Below are 22,264 nucleotides of genomic sequence, written 5' to 3' on the forward strand. Positions count from 1 at the left end.
CGAGAGGCCCTGAGACGCTGCCGAGTTAAAAGCATGTCCTGGTGGATGGGTGGCAGGTTTGGGAGGTGCCTTTGGGAAGTGCGGGGTCTTTGGTTCTTTGTTCCCAGGGCTTTCTCTGCCCAGGGACGCTGGGTGGGACTGGTAAGATGACAATAATAGACGGGGCCTGGGCCTAGGCATTGTTCCCTGAATGGGGTTCCTTCCGGACTCCCGCCCCCCCATGCAGGATTTACCCACCGTCCCCTCTGCCCTGCTGCGTCTACTCCACCCCCGCCTCCCCAGACTGCAGTTCCTTTATCAAGAGTTCCCAGCCGCTCCCTGGGTGTTTGCTGCCCACTCCTGCCTGCCCTTGAGCTCCTCCAGGCCAGACGCAGTCTGCCACCTTCGTGCTGTTCAACTCTAAATGCCTCCACTCAGTACAGCCCTGTGAAGTGGGTCTGTGATAACTCTCACCAACTCCTCCCGCACCCCCCCCCCCCGGCACCCCATGGCATACGGCACCCACTCTGAAGATGAGGACAGAGAAAGTGATTGACTAGACCTGGCCCGACAGCAAGTGGATGCGCTGCCCTCTTGCCCGGACAGCTGGAATGTGGCATCCACACGGAAACTGGACCAATCTGCTTCGGGGGATGGTCTTCAGGGAAGTGACTGTACAGCAGAGCGGAGCTTTCTGTCTTCACCTACAGTGGTCCGCGCACCCCTAGCTGGCCCCTCGGCTTAGCCCCATCTTCCTGTGTGTGCTTCACTCATTTCTCCCTTTCTGGCCAGATTTTCTGCCAGTCTTTCCCAGCGCGTTTGATTTTGAGGACTGAGTCTGGGTTCGGCTAATATCTGCAGTGAGACTTTCCTACAAGGACGCGGGAGACACATGCAGTCCCATGCAGACCCCTGGTCCCTGTTCTGGAAACAGCTGACTTCCCTCAGTGTGACATCCATGAGGATGTGGGTCGCTCCACAGACTCCTGGGGCTGCTGTGCCAGAGGGCTTCCAAGGAGACCCAGGGACCCGGGGTGGGATGTTCCACTGAAGCCGGGTTGCGCACCCTTGGTCCCTTGGAAAGTTAGTCCTGGAGCCCTGGCACAAGGAGACAAGCTGGCAGGTCGCAGGAGCTGTTGGAAGGGTTTGTTTTGCCACCTGACTGTGGGGGCACTTGCCAAAGTTTTTTTTTTTTTGCTGCAAACAGACCGAGTGTGGCCCGCCCCCTCTGGCCTGCTGAGGGCAGGGGGATGGGGCCAGTAAACGGGGGTGGCTGGCACCGCCTCTGCCAACTGTGGCTAACAAGCGGAGGCTCGCAGAGCAGCCAGGGCAGGCGGCGGTGACCCTGGCGGGGGCAGCCAATGAGCTCCCAGGCAGCAGTGGCACCACCGGGCAGCCGGCTGTCTTTGGCTGCAGCGGCAGCGGGAGGGGCCGTGGGCCGCCAGTCAGGGCAGCCGGCCCTGTCTCCGGGAGGCCCGGGCAGATGCGCGAGGCTCAGGCACGGAGCTTCAACTTTCCTCCTCTCCGAGGCAAGGGGACGGGCGGTGGGGGTGGGGCAGGACCCATGCCTGGGAAGCAGAAACTCTGAGAACTTTCCCTTGCTCTGCAACTGCCGCGGGCAGAGCGCCACAATGGAGAGAGGGGACGGTTCTGAAGCTGTTTTGCTCACAAATCTACCACAGACAGAAACGGGTGAGGGGTCATGGGACGGACACGCACACGCACACATGCAGGCACAGGACACACCACGCAGGAAGGTGCGTGTCTGTCTCCAAAGGCTGATCATCATGACTTGGGCTGCAGGCCTGGGACAGTCAAAAGGAACCTCCAGAGTCCCCCGGCCCCAGAGCCAGCTGAGCCCTTGGCCTGAACTCCCAGGCCTGTCACGAGCAACTCCGCACAGTCCAACGGCAGCCACAGGTGCTCCCCAGGCCCCCGAGCCCCCCTGCTCAATACAAAACCACCACAGCCAATCACATAATAAACATATATTTATAGATGTACAATTTCAGAATTCTAATTCAAGAAATACAGCTTCTCAGGGGATCCTTCAGGATCTGTGTTCTTATTGCACATGGCTCAGCCTGTCCAGGGACATCTACCAGGGCCAGACGGCTGGGGCGGTGGGCAGGGCCTCAGGGCCCCTCCGCTGGACGCTCTGTCCAGTTCTCAGCCTCTCTCTGGGCTGGAGGCCGCTTCATCCCAGGGCAGGACCTTGTGACCAAACCAGACTCGACGTTTCTTTCACCAAGCTTGCTTCCCAGCAAGAACCCTATTTGGTGGGGACTTTTTAAAAAAAAGAGCCAAGAGAAACAGTGGCAGGAGGCTGCCCGCTCCTGGCTGGCAGCTCAGGGAAGTAAGGCTTTGGAAGGTGGCAGGCTCAATGTCACCCAGTGCAGAGGAAAACAGCAATGCCCGAAGGCCCAGCATCCACCGGGGCAATAAATAAAACCTCCCTCCCATCCCTGGCAGCGACGGTTGTTTCAGGACAAAGCCTCATTTGAAGGCGAGGCCAGGAACCCTCCCGGTCCAGCGCATCTGTCCACAGTGCAGGAGGCGGGGCGGGGCCCCCAGGGTGAGCTTCCTTCACAGCTGGTCCGTGGGCACCGTCTGGCTGATTTGCAGGAAGAGCCTTCTGGGGTCTTGCATGCCTGACTTAGGACAAAGCAACGCAACACGGAACTGTACCCCGTGGCCCCTCTAAGGCAGAACCCAGGCTGGATTATGGGGAGGCAGCACCTGGCCCCTCTAATGTTGCTGTTCGGGGGAGCAGGAGCGGAGGACCCCTGGGTGCGGCACAGAGCCCTTCTGCCTGGCCGAAGCCTGAGGAGAGGTCGCACCATGCAGGCGCCGTCCATGACTGAGTGGACACCTGGTGCCAGCCCCCAGGGGTCCCCTGCACCCGCACCCATCTGCCTCACCAACAGCTGAGCCAGATACTGGCAGCCCCCGAAAGTTTTCTCCAGATTTACACTATCATGATTCCGCTGCCCTCCAAGCCAGGCCAGGGAGGGGGTGAAAGCATAGGAGGACCCCACTTTCCCGATGTGGAAACTACAGTGAATGTCCAGACCGGAAGATCAGCTCTTCTCCCTGCCACAGGCTTTTCTAGAACATGGAGGGAATCGGCTAAAGGACTTAACCAAATCCCTGCATAGCTTCCAAGGTAGACTATATCTCTATATATATCTTTATATATGCTATGTACATATAAATAGATATATAGACAAACACACACACGGTCGTGTTACATTCTAGGGGGCATCCCCTTTCCTGTGGCCTGGCGCAGCCCCCCGCCCCCTCCCCCCGAGGACACAGGACAAGGTGGCTCTTAGGAGGGGCAGAAGGCAGTTGGGTGCCCCTCCCCCTGCCACAGCCGTCCTGCAAGTTTCAGATTCTACTTTCGTTGCCATGGTTTCTGTATCCTAGGAGCTGGGCAGGCCAGCTCTTGAGGAAGGGAAGCAGCCCCCCCGGCAGGTTTTCCTGTCATCCTAAGAGCGTTTTCTGCGCGTGTACTGGGTGAGAGAGAGGGAAGCTGGGCGCGAGCGGCCTCCGATGCTTTTAATTTGTTTTCTTTTTAAGTCTTTCCTTAAATACACAGTCCGTCACCTTGGCTCAGTGCATGTCACCAAAAATTCTCCAGGGATTTCATAGTCTGGGGAGGAGAGTGGGCACTGTTAGCTCGGCAGTCACGTGCCCCTGCAAACCTCCCGCCTCACTGCTGCACCCCCGACCCTGCGGGGAGGCCCCCTCCCTCCCCTGGAGGCCTAGTGACAGTTCAAAGCACAGCAGCTGGTGGCTGGATCCCTGCTGAGGGCACCGGCAAAGGAAGGGGCAGGGGTAGCCACACAGAAGAGCCTTCACCTGCTCTGCCCACAATGCGTCAACCCACCCCAGGAAGAGCCCCCCGCCCGCCCTCCTCAGCTCTTGAGTCAGACCTTCGCTTCCCTCCCTCCCCACGGGAAGCCTGGGCGGGCCACATGCCTGTGGTTTCAGGCGCCAGGTGCAGCAGCCCCAGGGAAGTGCCCGGAGGGGAATGTGGGGTGCCCACTGCCTCCTGCCTGGAAGGGGAAGAGGGCTCTCGGGCCCCATTCCCACACGCTTCTCTGGGTGGGGGCTGCCTGGCTCGAGGAGAACAGGAGGGCTGTGCGGGCCTGGGTAGCAGCCTGGTCCGGGGCCGCCCAGAGGCCCAGAGCAGGGGGAGGGTGGGGAGCAGCCCTGGAGGGGGCGCCAGCTCATACTTGGACCTGGGTGCGCGGCCGGCCCAGGACTATCCATGCAGGGAGGCTTGCACCTCGGACAGTCGGTTACAGCTGGGCGTGCCCATCTTCTGTGCTTTGTGGTACATGTCTGTGTTGCCGAAGTATCGGGCCCGGTACAGCAAGCCTTCCTCTGCAAGGCAAGGGGGCAGCGTGAGGCACGGCCGTCTGTCCCTCCCCATGGGGTGTGGGTTGGGGGAGGGCAGGCAGAGGCCCAGGAGCCGGGCCCAGCTGACGTGCGCTCTCTCTTTCCCAAAAGCAGGCACGGGAGGCGGTGGCGTGCCCCACACTACATCCTCCCCCAGAGTGCTGGGCCAATCTGCTGCCCAGTCCCTGGGCGGTCAGGAACCAGGCCAGTCCACCTCCCCATCCACCCTTCTGGGAACTGGACAGTGAGCTTGAGGTACCCAGAAGCAGTCTCCAGTGGGTCCAGCAAGGGGCAGCCCAGTCTGCGGCCGCCCTTCCTGTCCGGGAGCCCTCCCGGCGCACACACTCACTCTGCTGCTTCTCCTTCCAACAGTTGTTCCGGAGGTTGGCGATATAATCGTCTTCCACGTTTCGTTCCACTGTTTTGAGGCTGGAGCCCGTGTACTCACTAGAGAAGGTGTCTGCCACATAATAGATGACGGCCAGGTGGTCCGTGATTCGCTTGTGGACATGGCCCACCGACCTGGCCGGACATACAACAGACACAAAGTGGGCATGGGCACCTCCGGAGAGGAGGGGTCCCCAACAGGAGAGGCTGCGCAGGCCAGAATACTGTCTTCCCTTCCAAACCAGGGCGGGTCTCCATGCCACGGCAAAGAGGGAGTGATGAGGTGTGTGCAAGGGTCCAGGCCCAGGAAGCCCGTCCCTTGCCTGTTTACCACACTGTTGGTCTCGGGGAGGGGACACGATGGGGCGTGGCTTTGGGGAGAAGCCCCCGTGTCGGGTCGGTAGCTGGAGTAGGTACGGGGCTCCAGCTGAGCCGATCTGAGCTGCCTGTCCCCCACTTCCTCACTTTTCCTCTAAGCCAACTGCAGCTGAGGGCCTGCTTGCCTAGCCAGGAGCTCCCAGGGCACATTTAAGAGGCTTAGGAACAAATCCCAGGAAGGCTTTGAAGGAGCTGTGTCCTACTCCTGAAGCCAATTTTTCTAGCTCCAATCGCAGTTCTGCAGGCTGCAGGCAGTGGGGGCTGTGGAGAGGACGGTGCTCAGAGAAAGGGCTGGAAGCAGACGGCTCAGAGAGCCGGGGCTGGTCGGACTGGGCTCACAGGCCAACTCTGCCCCCTGCCGGCTGGGAGGGATCCTGTCAGGCTCCCAGGCACTCTGGGCACTCACTATGGATTGGAGATGCTTTCAGGAGCTGGGGAAAAAACAGAGTGGGAACTCTTAAAAGGTTAAATGGTTTGTCTAAGTTCACTACTGGTGACTGAAATCAGATATTCACTCAGCAAACAAGACTGGACATGGCTACGAACATGGCTAAGAACATGACTTTTCATGTGTATCACTCATTACATTTTCAGAGTGGGTGACAAATTTATCTCTATTTTTACTGACTAGAAAGCCAAGGGTCAGAAAAGTTACATTACTTGTCCAGGACCAGACAGCTGCTTCGCTAGCAGAGAGCTAACATTCAGGGTTCCCCCTGCACTGACTGGGTGATAGAGCTGCTGTTCTTTCTATGGCCCCTGGGGCCCCCAATCAGAACAGAAAGCAAAGGGTTGTTCCGGTTCTTTTGTTCTAGGAGAAACACCTGGAGATGCTCAGGGGTCACTCCTGGCTCGGCACTCAGGAGTCAATGCTGCCAGTGCTCGGAAGACCACAGAGATACCAGGGGTCGAATCTGTGCAAGCAAGCGCCCGACCCACGGAATCACCTCTCTGCCAGCAGGTAAGAAGCGGGGCAGGGTGCCACAAGCACACGAGCCATCTGCAAAAGTGTATGTTCAGTAGTCTATGAGACAGGCCTGCGATTTTTTGGGGGCTACACCTGGCTATGTCAGGACTTGACGCGCTCAGAGATCATTCCTATCGTGCTGGGGGACCATATGCAGTTCTGGGAATTGAACTGGGGTTGGACTGTGCAAGGAAAGTGCCTTGACCCCTGTACAATCTTTGTGGCCCAGACCTAGATTTTTGATTGTTATTTTCTAATGGAACCATAATTTTAAAAACATCAAGAGGAACCTCAGTTCAATTGGGAAAATTGTATTTTCTTGACTCCAAGTCGTTTTTGAGGCCTCTGTTTGGCACTGAGATGCCAGCGTCCCCTGCCTGTCCACCATGGCAGCCTCCCATCCCTGTACTCACGGTCTGGGGCTCAGGCTGTAGGGTGGACTGGAGACCATGAGCTGACTGAGAGCTGACACGAGGATCAGGATGAGGATGGGCATCAGCTGGACAAATACACCCAGCCCTCCCTGGAGAGGAGAGACAATGGTCACCAAGCTGGGCCTGGGTGGCGGAGGCTGGCCACTACAGCCGCCAACCTTGCACGATATAGGCATGACACCACTTTCTCCCCTTCTGTCCCTACAGGCTCCCCAGCACAGGGCCTCTTTGCCTGCTAGCCCCTCCACAAAGGCCAGGCTGTGCCTGGTGCTAGAGAGGAGTGGGTGGGCATACACCTTCCCTGGGAGAGAAAATGAGTGAATGGCCATGCCGGGAGGGAGGATGGGAGGCAGGGCTCCGGGAGCCTTTCACCAGACCCCCCCCCCTTCATGTTTGAACTATATTGCAAATGTAATTGCAATTTTTTGTTTTGGGGTCACGTCGGGTGGTGCTCAGGGCTTAGTCCTGGCTCCGCACTCAGGATCACTCTTGGTGATCTCGGGAGGAACCAGATCAAATCCGGGTTGGCTGTGTGTAAAGCAAGTGTACTAATGCTCTGACCCCAGTCACAGCAATTTTTGATTTTGGGTCACACCTGGCAATGCCTAGGGGTTACTTGTGGCTCTGCACTCGGGAAACACTCCTGGTGGTGTTTGGGGGGATTATATGGGATGCTGGGGATTGAACCTGGGTCGGCTATGTGTAAGGCAAGCGTCCTACTCACTGTACTATCTTTCTAGCCCCTCACACTATTTTAAAGTATCAGAAAGATTATGGGCTGGAGCGATAGCACAGTGGGTAGGGCATTTGCCTTGCATGCAGCCGACACAGGTTCGATTCCTTCGCCCCTCTTCGAGAGCCCGGCCAGCTACCGAGAGTATCTTGCCCGCATGGCAAAGCCTGGCAAGCTACCCGCGGCGTATTCAATATGCCAAAAACAGTAACAAGTCTCCCAATTTGTTGTGAGACGTTACTGATGCCCACTCGAGCAAATTGATGATCAACGGGAGGACAGCGCGGCAGGACAGTGTTACAGAAAGATTATAAATAAAAATACATTTGTTCACGTGTGACATGAAAATCCGCAATATGAAAGGTTCTTCTGTAGGGATGGGGATGTGGCTCCATAATAATACACATACATTCACATGAGGCTGGAATCAAACTCCAGCAACACAACCACACACGCTCTTTGCTATGTTCAATCACACAACTGCCTCAGCATTTTGACTGTTCTTTTAGCTTTTTTGGGCCAGCGGTGGCTATGCTAAGGATCCACTCCTGTCAGGCTTGGGGAACCACAGCGGGTGCTGAGGATCGATCCCAGGCTGGCTGAAAGCGATGCAAGTGCCTTACCCATTGTACTATCTCTGGGCCCTTAACTGCTTTCTTTGTGGTACTCAAGATGGAACCAAAGCATTATTACAGCATTGCCTTATTATAGCATCTATGCCTTTTTGATTTGTTCTGTTTTTTTTTTGGGGGGGGGAGGCTATCTAAAGTGCTCAGGAGACCATGTAGTGCTAGGGGTCAAATCTGCAGCCCTGGACACGCTGTGGCATGTGCTCCAGCCCACTGGGCCATCTCCCTCTAACTATTTATACATTAAATTTGGGTTTTTGAGTGCCAAGAAGGCAAAAGAAATAGCACCAAAGAAGTGACTCCATAATTCTCACATAAAATGTCACTTTCCATTCCTTGGGAAATGACACTTGGGCACTATACACAGAGACTTCCCAGAGGCCACACACACAACTGTCCTTAGCTGGTTCCCAGGAAAAGCTAACAGGGCTCCTGCCTGCCGTGCTGCAGTGTGGACTATGGCTCCCCCTGGTGTCATGCAATGGAACGGCAAGGGCCAGGATGCTTCCCAGGCGTGACCAAGCCCCGCCAACCCCCTCCGCTGGGACTCCCTCCACCAGCCCCACACCCAGCTCTGGGACTCGGAGCTGGTCCCTGTCCCTACTCACATCGCCTTGGTTCTCCCTGCGGTCCTGTCTTTGCTGGTAAGTGTAGCGCATGCGTCCGTTGCTGTAGACATGGACGTTACCTGAGGGTCAGAAGGCTGAATCAGGAGTGGGCTGCAGGCAAAGGGAGAGGCAGACTTTCCCCCCCTCACCCCTGGGGAGGCCCGGCTGTGGTGAGGGTGTGGAGGGCACTTACTTGACGGGAAGCCACCACCAAAGAACATGTTGAAGAGGTCTTCGGGGGAGATGTCAGCCTCAAAGCCCCGGTGGAAGTCTCCGTGCCCGTGGCTGTGCCGGGCAGCCTGGCTCTTGTCGTCACCGAACTGGTCGTACTGCTTCCTCTTCTCCGGGTTGCTAAGTACGGCGTACGCTGTGCCGATGGCTAGAAAGACGCGGGAAGGTCAGGTCTGGGAATGCGTGGCGTGAGGTGCAGGCTCTCGTGGCGGCCAAGAGCTCCCTTCCCTCAGTCCTCCAGCGACTTAGAGAGCACACGTCCTTGGAAGTGCAGGACAAGAGCGAGGGGAGGAGGTAGGAAAACCTTGTGGATTGGGGCAGTCAGGGGGTGGAGTCACACTCAGTTCCACGTTCTCCGCCTCAGGACGATAGTGTGTACCAGGCCCTATGTAGGAATGACTTTTCCTTTCTGGCCTCTTAAGCGGTGCTCAGGGGACCTGGGGGCCACTCACAGCCATACTCGGCCACCCTGGCTTCAGTGTGGGCCTACGACCCTCAGTACAGGGCCTGAGGATGTGGTGCTGTTTGGGCTCTGCAGCACAGGGGAGCACATGCGCCGGGGATTGACTTGGGGACTTTGCATGTGTCCAATCCCCTAGACTATGTCCCCAGCCACACAGGATTAGTTTTATTGTTTTTAAATTTGGGGATTCTGGGGGGTGGGTGGGCAGAGGGCTATTACTATGGGCACTTGCCTTAAATGCAGCTGACATGGGTTCGATCCCTGGCATTTCGTATAGTCCTCTGAGCACTGCCAGAAGTGATTCCTAGCACAGCCACAGCCATAGCCACACCTGGCTGTGCTCAGGGATCACTCCTGGTGGTGTTCAGGGGACCATTAGTGGTGCCGGGGATCAAACCTGTATTCGCTGCATGCAAGGCAAATGCCTTCCCCGCGATACTCTCGCTCCAGCAGCCACAAGAATGATCTTACGCCATGGGCCGGAGCGATAGTACAGTTGCCCCTGAGCACTGCCAGGAGTAATTCCTGAGTGCAGAGACAGAAATAACCCCTGAGCATCACTGGTGTGACCCAAACAACCAAAAAAAAAAAAAAAGATCTTACTCCTAGCACCAACTTCACCATCATTAAATTGTGAAGAAAATGAAGGTTTAAAGATGTTCTAGTGGTTTTCAACCACCATTGTGGCTTACACAGAAATTTCCACTGGGCATAAAACAACAAGGCTGGTAAACACTGGATTAAGTGGCTGACTGACCACTTAATATCACGCACCTTTGATGTTGCAGAGCGAGGGGCCACTCAGGTGTCTCGCTTCAAATCTGCCCTTCAACTTCCTGAAAAGCCCTGCCCCTCTCCCCTCACTCCTCTCCTAAGGAGCCCAGGAGCTCCAGCCTTCCTTTCCGCAGCCTAAGCCATCCTGAATCCCCTTCCCATTGGCAACATGGCCGGGCGATATCTGAGAGTTCCTTCTTCTGTTCTGGGGTGAGGGCTGGAAATCTATGAGCCATGGTGACAGATAGTTTAGAGATGAATCCTAGATACCAGGATCAGAGATGAGGCAGCAACTGCTGAATATCAACTGCTGGAGCAATAGCACAGCGGTAGGGCGTTTGCCTTGCACGCAGCCAACATGGCCGACCCGAGTTCGATTCCTCCGCCCCTCTCGGAGAGCCCGGCAAGCTACCGAGAGTATCTCGCCCGCACGGCAGAGCCTGGCAAGCTCCCCGTGACGTATTCGATATGCCAAACACAGCAACAACAAGTCTCATGACGGAGACGTTACTGGGCCCGCTCGAGCAAATCGATGAACAACGGGAGGGCCTTTACCTTTTACCTTACCTTAAGCCATCCTGAAATGACCGTTAGCACGGGGCCAGTCAGACCCACGGTCTCCTATGCACCACGGGAAGTGGGGAAAACGTGGGAAGGGCCAGTCCCAGGGTTCCAATGTAGGCTCTTCTGGCTGAGGTCCATACACCTGACTCCCCGACTCCCACTAGTCCCCCGTGCTGACAGTGGGGGTGAGCTCTCTGTCTTGGGGGTCATATCCCAGCTATTGTTCCCTTGCTTGGCCCTGAGGCTTCCCACTACAGTCTAAAGGCCCTCCTCTCTTTTTCTAGGGGGTAGGGTGGGGTGGGGGACGATACAGGTAATGTCCAGCAGTGGTAAGTGCTTACTCCTGGCTCTGTGCTCGAGGCCATATGTGGGGCTAGAACCTGCACTGGCTGCGGGCAAGGCAAGTACCTTCCCCGCTGTTCTGCCCTGGCCCCTCCTATCCTCCGCAAACTAGCCCTTACTCCCCCTCTGCGTCCCTCAAGCAGCCTTCTGGAGAAGCGGGTCAAAGCTGCATGTGTTCAGAGTCTGCAACCTACTTCTTCTCCCACTGTGAACAGGCCCCATGGCCGGATTTGGCCTGAGCATCCACTGGGGAAGGTGGCAGCTGACGTCAGCAGCCAGCATCAGCACTGGAGAAACACTGGCAAGCGACCGAGCCTGCTGTTCCCATTCTCCCTTCGGCGCTGGGGCAGGAGAAGGGAGTTCCTCACAATGTGCGCAGGGCAATGTAAATGGCCGTCAGAGGGCCTGTCCCTGTCCCTAGTCGCTGAGCAACCTTGGGGAAGCCTCTTGCGTCAGCCCCTCTCCTGGAACCCTGGGATGGGGAGCACAGGGAGGTGAGAGCTACTCTGAGCACTCCAAGTCTGCTGCGAGGGCCATCTCCTAAGCAGCATCTCCTGAGTCCATGGGACTTGGGGGTCAAGGACACTTCTGAGGAAGCTCTTTCAGCCCCCATTCCCTCTCAGCTCCGGGGAGGGAAGCAGCCACACCGGAAACCAGAGCCGGCTTACCTTTGAAGGCCTCAGTGGCTCCCGGGGCGCGGTTCTTGTCTGGGTGGAATTTGAGGGCTAGTTTGCGGTAGGCCTTCTTCAGGTCCTCGTCTGAGGCTGTTCTGCTCACCCCCAGGATCTCGTAGTAATCTTTACACTGCTTCACCCTAAGGGAGGGAGAGGAACAGGGTGAGAGCCAGCAGCGAGGACATGCGGCTCTGAGCACGGCATGGCTGTGATCGCCTCCTGACCAGCGAGCGCCGGCTCCAAACAGTGAACACTACACTCAGAACTTGGGAGGGGCAGCTGCTGTTCAATTCTGCCAAGCCACAATCTCGCCCCCCACTCCCCAAAGGTAACTAGCAGCCTCACCGGGATCCCCCACGGCTAAGAGGGGCCAGAGCCTAAGGCAGGTGTGTGGCCTGCCAGTTGTTCTCGCTCTGGGCAATCCAGGCTTTGAGTGGGTGATTAAAAGTCAGAAATGACTCATGTCTGCTCGGCAGATCAGAGCCCTTAAAAGACCCTGGACATCGCCCATCAAAGGTTATTCTTGTCTATCGATGGTATCAGCATTATGTTCAGGGACTTGGTGGAAACCCCAAATCTCAGTTCTTACCACAACTTCCCATAATATTTCTCTATTGCCAACGAGCAAGGTGTGTGTCTCCCGTACAAACCCATTCTGATCTGAAAATGGCAAGTGACCTCTGCGCATGTGGTAAACTAGGGTCACACTTGGTCACACACAGGCCGAACTCCAGCCCTGTTGCTCTACCCACACAGGCTGGTTTAAATGGGCCTTTGATGGGATGTGGGTGTGGGCAGTGGAAGGGGAAGATTCCTGAGCGGAGTCCACATTTCATCTCTGACAACAGAGCTGTAAGAGACCTGGGGCCGGCAGCAGAGGAACCTGGTGGTATCAGCACTATGTTCAGGGGCCCGGTGAGCCTAACCATGTGCATTTCCTCTAGCCATACATGTCCAGCTGACCACCAGTGGATGTGAAGTGGACACCACGCTGAAGGATGCCTTTGCTGGGCTCAGAAATGTCCTGGCCCACTCCTCTACCTTTTCACGGCCTCTACTTGTTCCGCAGTGTAGCTCTTGGTGTTCTCTCCTCCTCCAGCTTCACCGTTGGCCGAGGGGGCATCAGCGCCCCCTGTTTTCCTATGGGTGGCATGGGTCTCCTCTGTGGGATGGGACTGGTCACCAGCAGCCTGGGTTTTCTGGTTGAGGGACTCGATCAGTCCTGTGCAAGGCAAAGAAACCTTTTAGGGCTCCTGGTCCGCAGGGCCACAGCCTTGGCAGAAGCCACGATCCTTACACCTCACCTGCTTATTCTCCAGCATAGCCCCTACTGCCTTGTGGGGGCCCTTGGGAACCAGTGGGAAAGCTGCCTCTTAGGAGCCACCTGTCTCAGGAGTTGGTAGGCACAGGCCATTTAAAACTTCATCACAAGGGATCTGGAGCTAGTATACCAGTTACCCTGGTTTGGTTCCTGAGACCACGAGGCCCCCAGCATCCCAGAGAGCACAGCAGGGCTCTTGTGCTGAACTCATGGACCGGTTGGCTGAGACCTGTTGGTGGGGTCCCAGGATTCCCCAGCACTGCTTGGTAGACTGCTCACTCCCCAAAGCAAAAATCACCATAAAAAAATAAATCCTTTAGGGCCAGAGTGTATAGATAGTACAGCAGGTAGGGTGTTTGCTTTGTACATGAACCAACCTGAGTTCAATTCCTAGCATCCCATGTGGTCCCCCAAGCCTGCCGGCAGCGATCCCTGAGTGCAGAGCAGGAATAAGCCCTGAGCACTGTTGGATGCAGCAACAAAACAAAAACCACCCTAAAGGGGCTGGAGAGATAGTACAGCAGGTAGAGTGCTTGCCTTGTATGCCACTGACCTGGGTTCCATCCCCAGTACCCCATGTGGTTCCCTGAGCATGACAAAGAATGATTCCTGAATGAAGAATCTGGAATAAGGCCTTGGAACCACTGGGTGAGGCCCCCATTTCCAAAACAACTTTAGATCTTTCTCATTTTTTTTCCTGACAGTGGCCCCATTCATGTGATTTTCACCAGCAGCCTCCTTCAAATATCCTGAGGCACACATGCTCAGTATTGAGAAATGTGCCTTGAACGAGGGCTGGGGATCCTGTCAAGGGTCATTTAGATACTTGTGTCATCACTTAGGCTTAGACAAAGGGAGATGGGCCATGGGCCTTCAACTAGAAGCATATGCACTTGTCCCATTTTACTACACCAGAGTTGGACTAGGACTTCACGGGCCTTATTCGGCTAGATGTTCCCCATCCCTGCTTTAGATGTTTTTAAATCCCAAAATAATGTGTTCAACAGATACTCTCTGCCAAGTGACAAAATGGTCACTTGAGAACTTTGTGGGAACTTTGCAGTGGAAACTCCACTCAGAGGGATGTGTGCAGGAAGGTCAGGCCTGCACTTCCCCGGGAAGAGGATGGGGGGCAATGGGCTTACGTAGAGGGCCAGAAGGAGTGTGAGACATGGGATAACATCTACTAGGTACACGGCATGCTATGTTTTTGTTTTCAAATGTGTGGCAATGTCAAATATCCTATTTCAAAGTTCAGAGTCCTTCTATGGTGATAGCTTCCACTCTCAGACAGGGCTATGGTCATTCAAGCCCATGTCCTTGGTGCCACGAGGAAGGGTGCAAATCTCTAGGTTTGTTGGGTGCCAGGAATAAATCTAGGGCTTCATACATCGGAGGCATGTGCTCTACCACTGAACTCTAACCAGGGTCAAAAGACCAAGTCTCTGGCAGAAGTCTTCTGGATCCATTTATTCCAGAGAGTATTGGTTCTGAAAGTTCCTGTCAAGATGGGCTGGAGAGTTCTGGAAGCCACATATCTGGGACCACTGCAGGGAACCAGGACGTTGCTGTGACGAGAAGAGCATCAGCACAGCTGGCTACTCCCCGGCTTCCTTCAGTGTCACGTGCATACTAGGGTCAAATGCTACTGTGGAACACCTGAGTCCTACCAAGGGGCTGAAGCAGAGACTTGGGAGCAGAGGACTAGGGCCCAAGTGGACCACAGTACCCTAGGCCACGACTGTCTTATTCGCGGCAAACAGATGATTGCACTAAGTCAGCAGCTCGGGAAGCTCACCCCCTGTGGGAGGGCGCCAGAGGAGAGATGAGAGACAAGAGATCCTGATGGATCAGGCCAGCCCTGCCACCATCATATTGGTTCATTTCTGTCTTATTCCCTTATAAGCAAACTGCTGACCATGGCTGTCCAAGTAGGCAGCACCACAGCCCTGGAATGCCCAGTAGCTGGGACCACGTCCTTAGCTTTGCTACTATCCTGAGTCACACAAGTCAGGCAGGGGAGCCCCTTGGGGGTAGCTGTTTCGAGTATAGAAGTTATAGGCAGAAAGATCCAGGTTACAAATCTTATTCTGGCCACACCAGAAATACCCAGAAAAGGGAGCTATTCAGGGAACTACATGTGGTGCTGGGGACCAAACGGGGGTCAGCAGTGAATAAGGCAAAGACCTTGCCCTTTGTACCACTTCTCCAGCCTCCAGGTTTCAAATCTCAACCCAGCCACTTGTAGCAACATGGCCAGCCTCTGCTGTCTCTGAGAAGCTCAGCGTCCTCACAAGGATGGAATATGGATGGAAGGCAGCCACACTGGCTGGCATGGCAGAGAAGTTCAAAACACACAACTGTTGCTGACCCCCTGAATAGCTACTTAGCTACCAATGAGTTGGCTGCCCCTGGAGCAGTCCGGCCGGTGAGTGGAGGGACCCATGGGCACACAGGAGGCTTTGGACTCAAGTGGAAACCACCATATCTGGGTGGGGTTATCCCAAACTCCCGGTCCAGCCCAGGTATCAAAGAAAATGACAAAGAAACAAACCAATAGGTGAAGCAAACCACAGCTGATCAAAGAGAGGAAGGTTGGCTGGCGGGTCTCCTAGGACTTCTAAGGAAGTTATCTGTTGCCCTCTCTCTGGAAACCTCAGGAGTCCAGGTTACGCTGGCTGCCAAGGCAGAGAAGAGTATCAGCCAGGAGAAAGATGGCAATGTACTCTCTTCAGGACTTCTCAGGGAAGATTCCAGAAGCTTTGCAGGGCATTTACTTGGAGCCAGCCATTCTATACTGCAAAACAGACTCCAAAGAAGAACAGATGTGCTTTTGGGTCACACAGAAGGTTCCTCCTTGTGCTGGCGATGGGACTTTTGGTTGTGGACGAGCAGGTTGCTCTTGGATAGGCCTAGACACCCATTTGCCAGGCCTGTGGGATGAGACTGCCTCATCTGACTCACCATTCCATCCCTCACTGTGGATGACAGCTGTCAAAGCACAGTGGGAAACATGCTCTGCTGTTAGGGAGACCACCTGGGTTCGGGTCCGAGCTCTAACTCGTCCCAGTAAGGAGGGCAGGCTATTGAAAAGAAGCGAACCTGGGGGGAGAGACCAACGCTGAGGAGGAAGAGGAGGTACCTGAAGCAGAAGTGAAAGTTCTCACTGGGGATGGTCCCTCCTCAAACTCAGACTGAAAAATCAGACTAGCTGGCTTCAAACTTGTTTCAGCCTCTTGCTATCTTAGGCTTCTCTGTGGAAAACATCTCCCTCGGGCCAGAGAGGAACTACAAAAGGTAAAACACTTGCCTGGCTCATGGCTGCAGTGGCTTTGACTGTGCTGCAAAGACCTGGTACCACATATGGTCCCCTGGGCATTGCCAGGAGTCACTCCCGAACACAGTCAGAAACAGCCCCTGAGCACCACCAGGTGTGGCCTCTCCCCAAGTAATAATGACAGTACATTATTTCCTTTAATAAACAAAACCAAAAACCCATATTCCTCATAAAACTGGAAAGAGGACGCCATGGACAAATAACGGACTCAGAAGTGCCTAGCACATGCTACGGGCTAGTTTGTTCCCAGCCTGTCTCTACACACCTGTGGTGCTCAAGGCAAGTCAGCAAAGGGAAAACAGGAGACAGCGAGCCCGGGAGAGGAGGAGTCAGCCTGGCTGCTGTATTAAAGAACCACATAGCCTTGTCAAGTAATTAAACTTCTCAGGGAAGACATGACTCCTGCCCTGACCGGGTTGCTCTGAAGGATGAGGAAGATTCAGTGAAGGTGAATAGAAGGGTTGAATATGCCTTGAATGGACAGCCCTGCTCTGGCCCTCGCCCGTACTACAACATCTCTCACAGGTCCAGGATACTAAAATCTTTTTCAGCAGCCCATCCTCCATTTTCCTCTCTGTTGGCCTCCCCAGCTTGGCCCTCCTGACTTAGCCCGGACCCCAGAACCAGTCGCTTCCTCCTGAGCCTCATATGGCCTGAGCTGCGAGATCTTCCAGCCCAAGCTTCCCTTTGCATGCTGGGGAAACTGAGATCCGCAGACATTCTCCTACGCTCCCTGGAAAAGCTGGAACCTTTCATCATTGTTGTGAGGCATTAGGGAAAGCCATCAGCCATGAGACAGCTAAGCTCCAGAGAGAAAGGCTGGGAGAGGAGGGGCTGGTGGCTTCACACTGCCCTGGGACATTTGCACTCAGGGCCGAGCTATTGCCCCGCAGTACTGCTGTTCGGCCTTTGCCACCTTTGATCCCTCCTCCCGCACATGGGTTTTAGTCTGTTCAGCCCGCACTAAGGCATTTCACGGGTCAACTTGGGTTGTCTTCAGCCTCCTCTCACCCTTGACCCCTGCCTCAGTCTGTCCTCCCACTTCTTCCAGATCAATCGTCTACCCCTGCTGTGCTCCCCTTTCATGTTCTGCCGCGTCCATTTCCCACACTGCATCTGCAGCAAGGGCTTGTCCTGCTTGGTGCTCCCAGGTGCCCTGGCTGCTGACCTCCTGGGACCGCCTATTCCTGCTGTGGCTCCATGTCAACATTGCTTCCGGGCTTTCTATTGGCTGGAGACAGATGTGGCTCCTGGTTGTGTCTGAAGCCATGTTTTCTACAGGTTCCACACTTCGCCTCAAGAGCCTCAGCCAGACCCAACTCCAATAAGCTCCCTGCTGGCAGCTTCTCAGGAACACCCACCCACACCCAGCAGTCTCAGTTTCCCCTGTCACAAGGGCTTGGACCTGCATTCCTATTTCCCGCCAGTAACCCCTCTCTAACGACTTCTCGCCCACGTTACCTTCTCCCAGGCATCATTCATACCTCCTGAGTCAACACAGTTCTGTCTCTCCCTCTCTCCTCCCCTCCTTTTCTTAGTTCTGAGCCACACCCAGTGATGCTCAGGAGCTACTCCCAGCTTCGTGCTCGGGGACTGGTACTGGGGATCACAGTTTGGGTTTCCAGAGTGCAAAGTATGATCTCCAGTCTCTCCGTCTCTTTCCTCTCTCTCCTCCCTCCCTTCTCAGTTCTGAGCCACACCCTCCCAGCTTGTGCTAGGGGGCCTTGTGGTGCGGCGGAGCACACCTTGGGTTTCCAGCACGCCAAGTATGATCTCCGGCCCTTCGAACCACCTGCCCAGCCCTACTGTCATTCTCATTCTCTCTCTCTCCCCCTCCCTCCCTCCCTCTTTGGTTTGTTTCCGGTGGTGTTCAAGGGTTTGTTCTGCTTCAGTGCTCGGGGGAATGCGTGGTGCTAATGATCGAAGCAGATCTCCTGCGTGAGAGGCATGAGCCCGAGTCCACGGAGAAATCTCTGCAGCACCTCCATGTCAGTCTCTTCTGAGAATAGGATCTTTAGAGTAGGACTAGGAGTGACGTAAGGACTGTGGTGCCGGGACTCCAGCTCTTGGCAACTGGTGGTGAAGGTGCAGTAACTTTGTACCTCAAATCCCTAGATGCTAACATCATTGTTAACTATGTTACTTAACTACCAAAAAAGGGGGGGGGAGTATCCTTAAATTGGGGAGACAACTCAAATGGCTGGAGTACAGGTTCTGCATGCCGGACGGGACCTCAGCACTGTCTGGTAAGGCCCAAAAAGAAGTGGGGTCAGGGTACGAGGGGTTAAGGAACTTGCCTTGCATACTGCAGACCCTGATCTGAGCCTTGGCACTGCAGGGTCGCCCAAGCAGGGCCGTCACAGGGAGACCACATGGGATGCCGGTGATGGAACCTGGGCCGGCCACGTCGTGCAAGGCAAGTCCTCTATCGGCTCTACTCATTTCTCCACCCCAAAATATCCTTATCGTCATCCTGCTATCGAATGTTCATTTTCCAACCACAGATGAAGTGGACAACCTGGCTTGGCAGGAAATGACTCCCACAACCTGGCCCAGCCTACACTCCCCGGATCCTCTCTGGACTCAAATCACTCCCTACGCTGTCTACAAATCTCACAACACGCGATCCCAGTCGCAAAGCCCTCCAACGTCCGGACCCCTGGCGCCCGTCCTCCTCCAGGGTGCGCTTCAGTGCGGCCACCTTTCCCGCTCGACGACCAATTCTCTCACGGCGATTCACCAGCACTTTCCACCCAGCTACGGGGCTCCCGACGCTGCTTGCAACGCAGGGCCCGGGAAGGCTCCGCTCCAAGACGGCTCCCCGCAGCGCCTCCTGCCTGACTCACCAGGAACCCTAAGGGCGGGCAGGCACTGAGCGGCGTCCTGGCCACTAACACCACCTGAGTTTTGGTTCGATCCTGGCGACTGCCTGAGGCTGCCCTGCTTCCTACAACTGGCCTCTTCCCCGGGCGGTCCGCTTCTGGCGGGCAAGGACGGGCTCAGCCACGTTGCAGGGTCGCAGCATCAGGCAGAGTCACGGCGGCGAAAGCAACGCGCGGGGCCGGACGACGGGACTGCGGGGAGGGCACTGCCGAGCACGGGCTCGGTCGCGGGCACCCCGGAAGGTCCCCGGGCCGGCCGCGAATGACCCCGGCACCCGGAGCACCGAGCCAGTCCCGAGGACCATCTGGTGTGGCCCCGGCCCCAAACAAACACAGCCGGGGCACCCGGTGACAGTGACCTGGTTCGCTCGAGCTGTCACCAGGCCACCCCAGGGCTGGGTTAACCCTGGGTCCCTGTCAGCTCGTGGGAGGAAAGAGGCTCCGACTCCGCAATCAAAGTTCCAGAACGTTCGACAGGTTCGCCGCCGCCCGGTCTTCCGCCTCGGCAAAGACCCGGGTCCGAGCCCCAGCCAGGCCCTGGGCAGGCTGCCCCGCGGGTGGGGGCCGCGGAGGAGGCGGGGGCGCGTGACCCCCGAGCCGAGGCTCCGCCCGGGCCCTTCCGGTCACCCCCTCCCGCACACGGGAGCCCGACGCTCGCGGGTGTCCCTCAGCGCGGGGCTGCGGCGCCGGCGTCGCTGCCCGTCCGAAGGTCGGAGCCTCGCGCCTCGCGCCCCGCGCCCCGCGGCCGAGTTCTGTTTATCGGCCCGACGAGCACCGCGCCAGGCCGGCCGCGCGTCCCGGGCGCCGAACGGGCCCCTGGGAAAGGTAGTTCGGGCCCCGCCGCCGGCCGCGAGGCGAGGCCGCCCCCTCCTCAGGCGCCCCGCGGCCCGGGCGGCGCGCGCGAGACCACAGCTCCCAGCAGCCCCCGCGCGCCGCACTGCGCAGGCGCCGCCGCGCCTCGCCACCCCTCCCCCCGCTAACTGCTCCCGTCGGTCCGTTCCCGTAGTCCCCCCACCAGCGCTAATGTCCCCTCGGGCTCGCGGGCGCCGCACGCTCACCGCGAACCCGCGGCGTCGGGTACAGCCGCTGTGCCTTCTCCAGGAAGCGGAGCGCCCGGTCGGGCTGGTTGCTCTGGATGGCCTTGAGGGCGATGCTGATACAGCGCTCGGCTTCATCCTTGTTGGATTCCATGGCGGAACCAGAGCGCGGAACCAAGGAGGGGGAGGCCGGCCGAGCGAAGGGCTGCGCCAGCCGCCGGCGCGACGCGGGGCGGGCGGCGCGGGCTGATGACGCAAGCCCGCCGCCCCGCCCTCGCCGGGACGCGGAGCGAAGGCGGAAGCGCCGCCGTATGTCTTCTAAGAGAGGGGCCCCCGAAGGTCGAGTTGTTGATCGGGCAGCGTGCTCGCGTCCTCAGGGCCCGAAGGGGTTCTCTTGGGGGGGACTGAAGGTTAAACATACCCGCCGTTCTTGCCTGTAGTCCTTTGTAGTTCAGATGAAGGTAATTGACTCGTTCGATCGATATTAAGCACTCATCATTCGCCAGACTGGGAATACAAAATAAAACTCTTCTCGTGGAGCCAACTTGATCTGTAGTCTCGGTAAGGGTATGGAGCATTCTATCGGACTATTCACTGTTCCATTCCATTAGGCTATTCTGTTACACTATTCTGTTTATCATCGTTCGATAAACATTCAGTTAGTGGGAAATGCCATGGATATATACATAAAGGGTGTATACTAGTGCACAATATTAAATATATATACATAATGGAAAAAAGAGAGTGGGAAGTTTTGAATAGCCTAATGGAGTTCATTTTGAATAGCCAATGGAATTCTATCACTTGAATTGATCGCTGAATTCAGGAGAGCTTCCAGATGCCCCAGAAGTGTCTGGAGTGAGGGTAGTACAGGCACAAGGAAGAGCAAATGTAAAACCCGGAATTTTTTTTTTTAATTTTATTGAATCACCATGAGATAGTTACAAGCTTTCATGTTTGGGTCAAAATCACACAATGATCAAACACCCATCCCTCCACCAGTGCACATTCCCCACTACCAATATCCCCGGTATACCCTCCCTTTCCCACCCTCCCCCTGCCTCCATGGCAGACATGATTCCCCATCATCTCTCTCTACTTTTGGGCATTATGGTTTGCAATACAGACCCTGAGAGGTTATCATGCTTGGTCCTTTATCTACTTTCTGCACCCATCTCCCATCCCGACCGATTCCTCCAGCCATCTTTTTCTTAGTAATCTCTTCTCTATTCCAGCTGCCTTCTCCCCTTTGCTCATGAGGCAGGCTTCCAGCTATGGAGCAATCTATCTGTCCCATGTATCTACTATCCTTAGGTGTCAGCCTTGTGTTATGTTGTTTTATACTCCACAAATGAGTGCAGTCCTTCTAAGTCTGTCCCTCTCTTTCTGACTCATTTCACTTAGCACGATACTCTTCATGTCTATCCATAAGCAAAGTTCATGACTTCATCTCTCCTGACAGCTGCACAGTATTTCATTGTGTAGAGGTACCAAAGTTTCTTTTACCAGTCATCTGTTCTAGGGCACTTGCAAAACCTGGAATTTTCTGGGTGACTTATAGGATGAGAAGAATACGTTATAGAGAGTAGGTAGGATGGATTCCAGCTACAGAATGGAATCCTGCTGTGGGGCCTCCCTGACAGCACTCCAGTGAAAGCAGTCTTGGCAAGGTTACCAGGGACCCACGTGGCCAAATTCACAGGTAGTGTTTTAGTCCTTACAGTACTTGTGCCCCTCAAGCAGGACCTAGTAAAGAGGCTACTAGACATCCGTTCAGAGGCTACCAGTAAGCGGTGATAATTAGTAGTTTGGTTAAGGGTAAGAATTAAAAACTTGGAAAGAGAGAAATAGTCTAGTTATTTTTGCAAGACACAGAATGGTTTTGCTGATGAATTGTGTGTAAGATGTGAGAGAAAGAGAGTTGTCAAGATGAGTCCAGGATCTGGGGGATGGATCACACGGCTCAGCAAAGCATGGTTCCTCGAGCACTGTGGGGACTGACCCAGAGACGAAACAACACCAATAAAGAGGATGATTCTAAGATTTTTGTTTGTTGGGGGTCACAGTTAGAGGTGTTGGAGGGTTACTCTTTTGGTGCTCAGGATTTGCTCCTGGTG

The 22,264-nt window shown here is 55.7% G+C and overlaps 1 protein-coding gene across 3 annotated transcripts; it reads right to left on the reverse strand.

Moving 5' to 3' along the window:
* Positions 1-1,952: 1,952 nt before the first annotated feature.
* Positions 1,953-20,361, reverse strand: DNAJB12 (DnaJ heat shock protein family (Hsp40) member B12). 3 transcript variants are annotated; one of them, XM_056113354.1, is made up of 9 exons: positions 20,169-20,361; positions 12,612-12,792; positions 11,565-11,710; positions 8,716-8,901; positions 8,523-8,602; positions 6,532-6,641; positions 4,736-4,908; positions 4,274-4,371; positions 1,953-3,634 (listed from the first exon to the last, which is right to left on the reverse strand). In XM_056113354.1, exons 1-9 carry the CDS (start codon positions 20,299-20,301, stop codon positions 3,605-3,607), a joined length of 1,137 nt encoding a protein of 378 aa, XP_055969329.1. In that variant the 5' UTR covers positions 20,302-20,361; the 3' UTR covers positions 1,953-3,604. The 3 variants fall into 3 exon arrangements, with proteins under 3 accessions (XP_055969329.1, XP_055969331.1, XP_055969330.1); XM_056113356.1 differs by having other exon boundaries at positions 4,227-4,371; XM_056113355.1 differs by having other exon boundaries at positions 4,221-4,371.
* Between the last annotated feature and the right edge of the window lie 1,903 nt (positions 20,362-22,264).

The sequence above is a fragment of the Sorex fumeus genome, unplaced genomic scaffold, assembly GCF_029834395.1.
Source record: "Sorex fumeus unplaced genomic scaffold, SorFum_2.1 ptg000020l, whole genome shotgun sequence".
Taxonomy (NCBI): Eukaryota; Metazoa; Chordata; class Mammalia; order Eulipotyphla; family Soricidae; genus Sorex; species Sorex fumeus.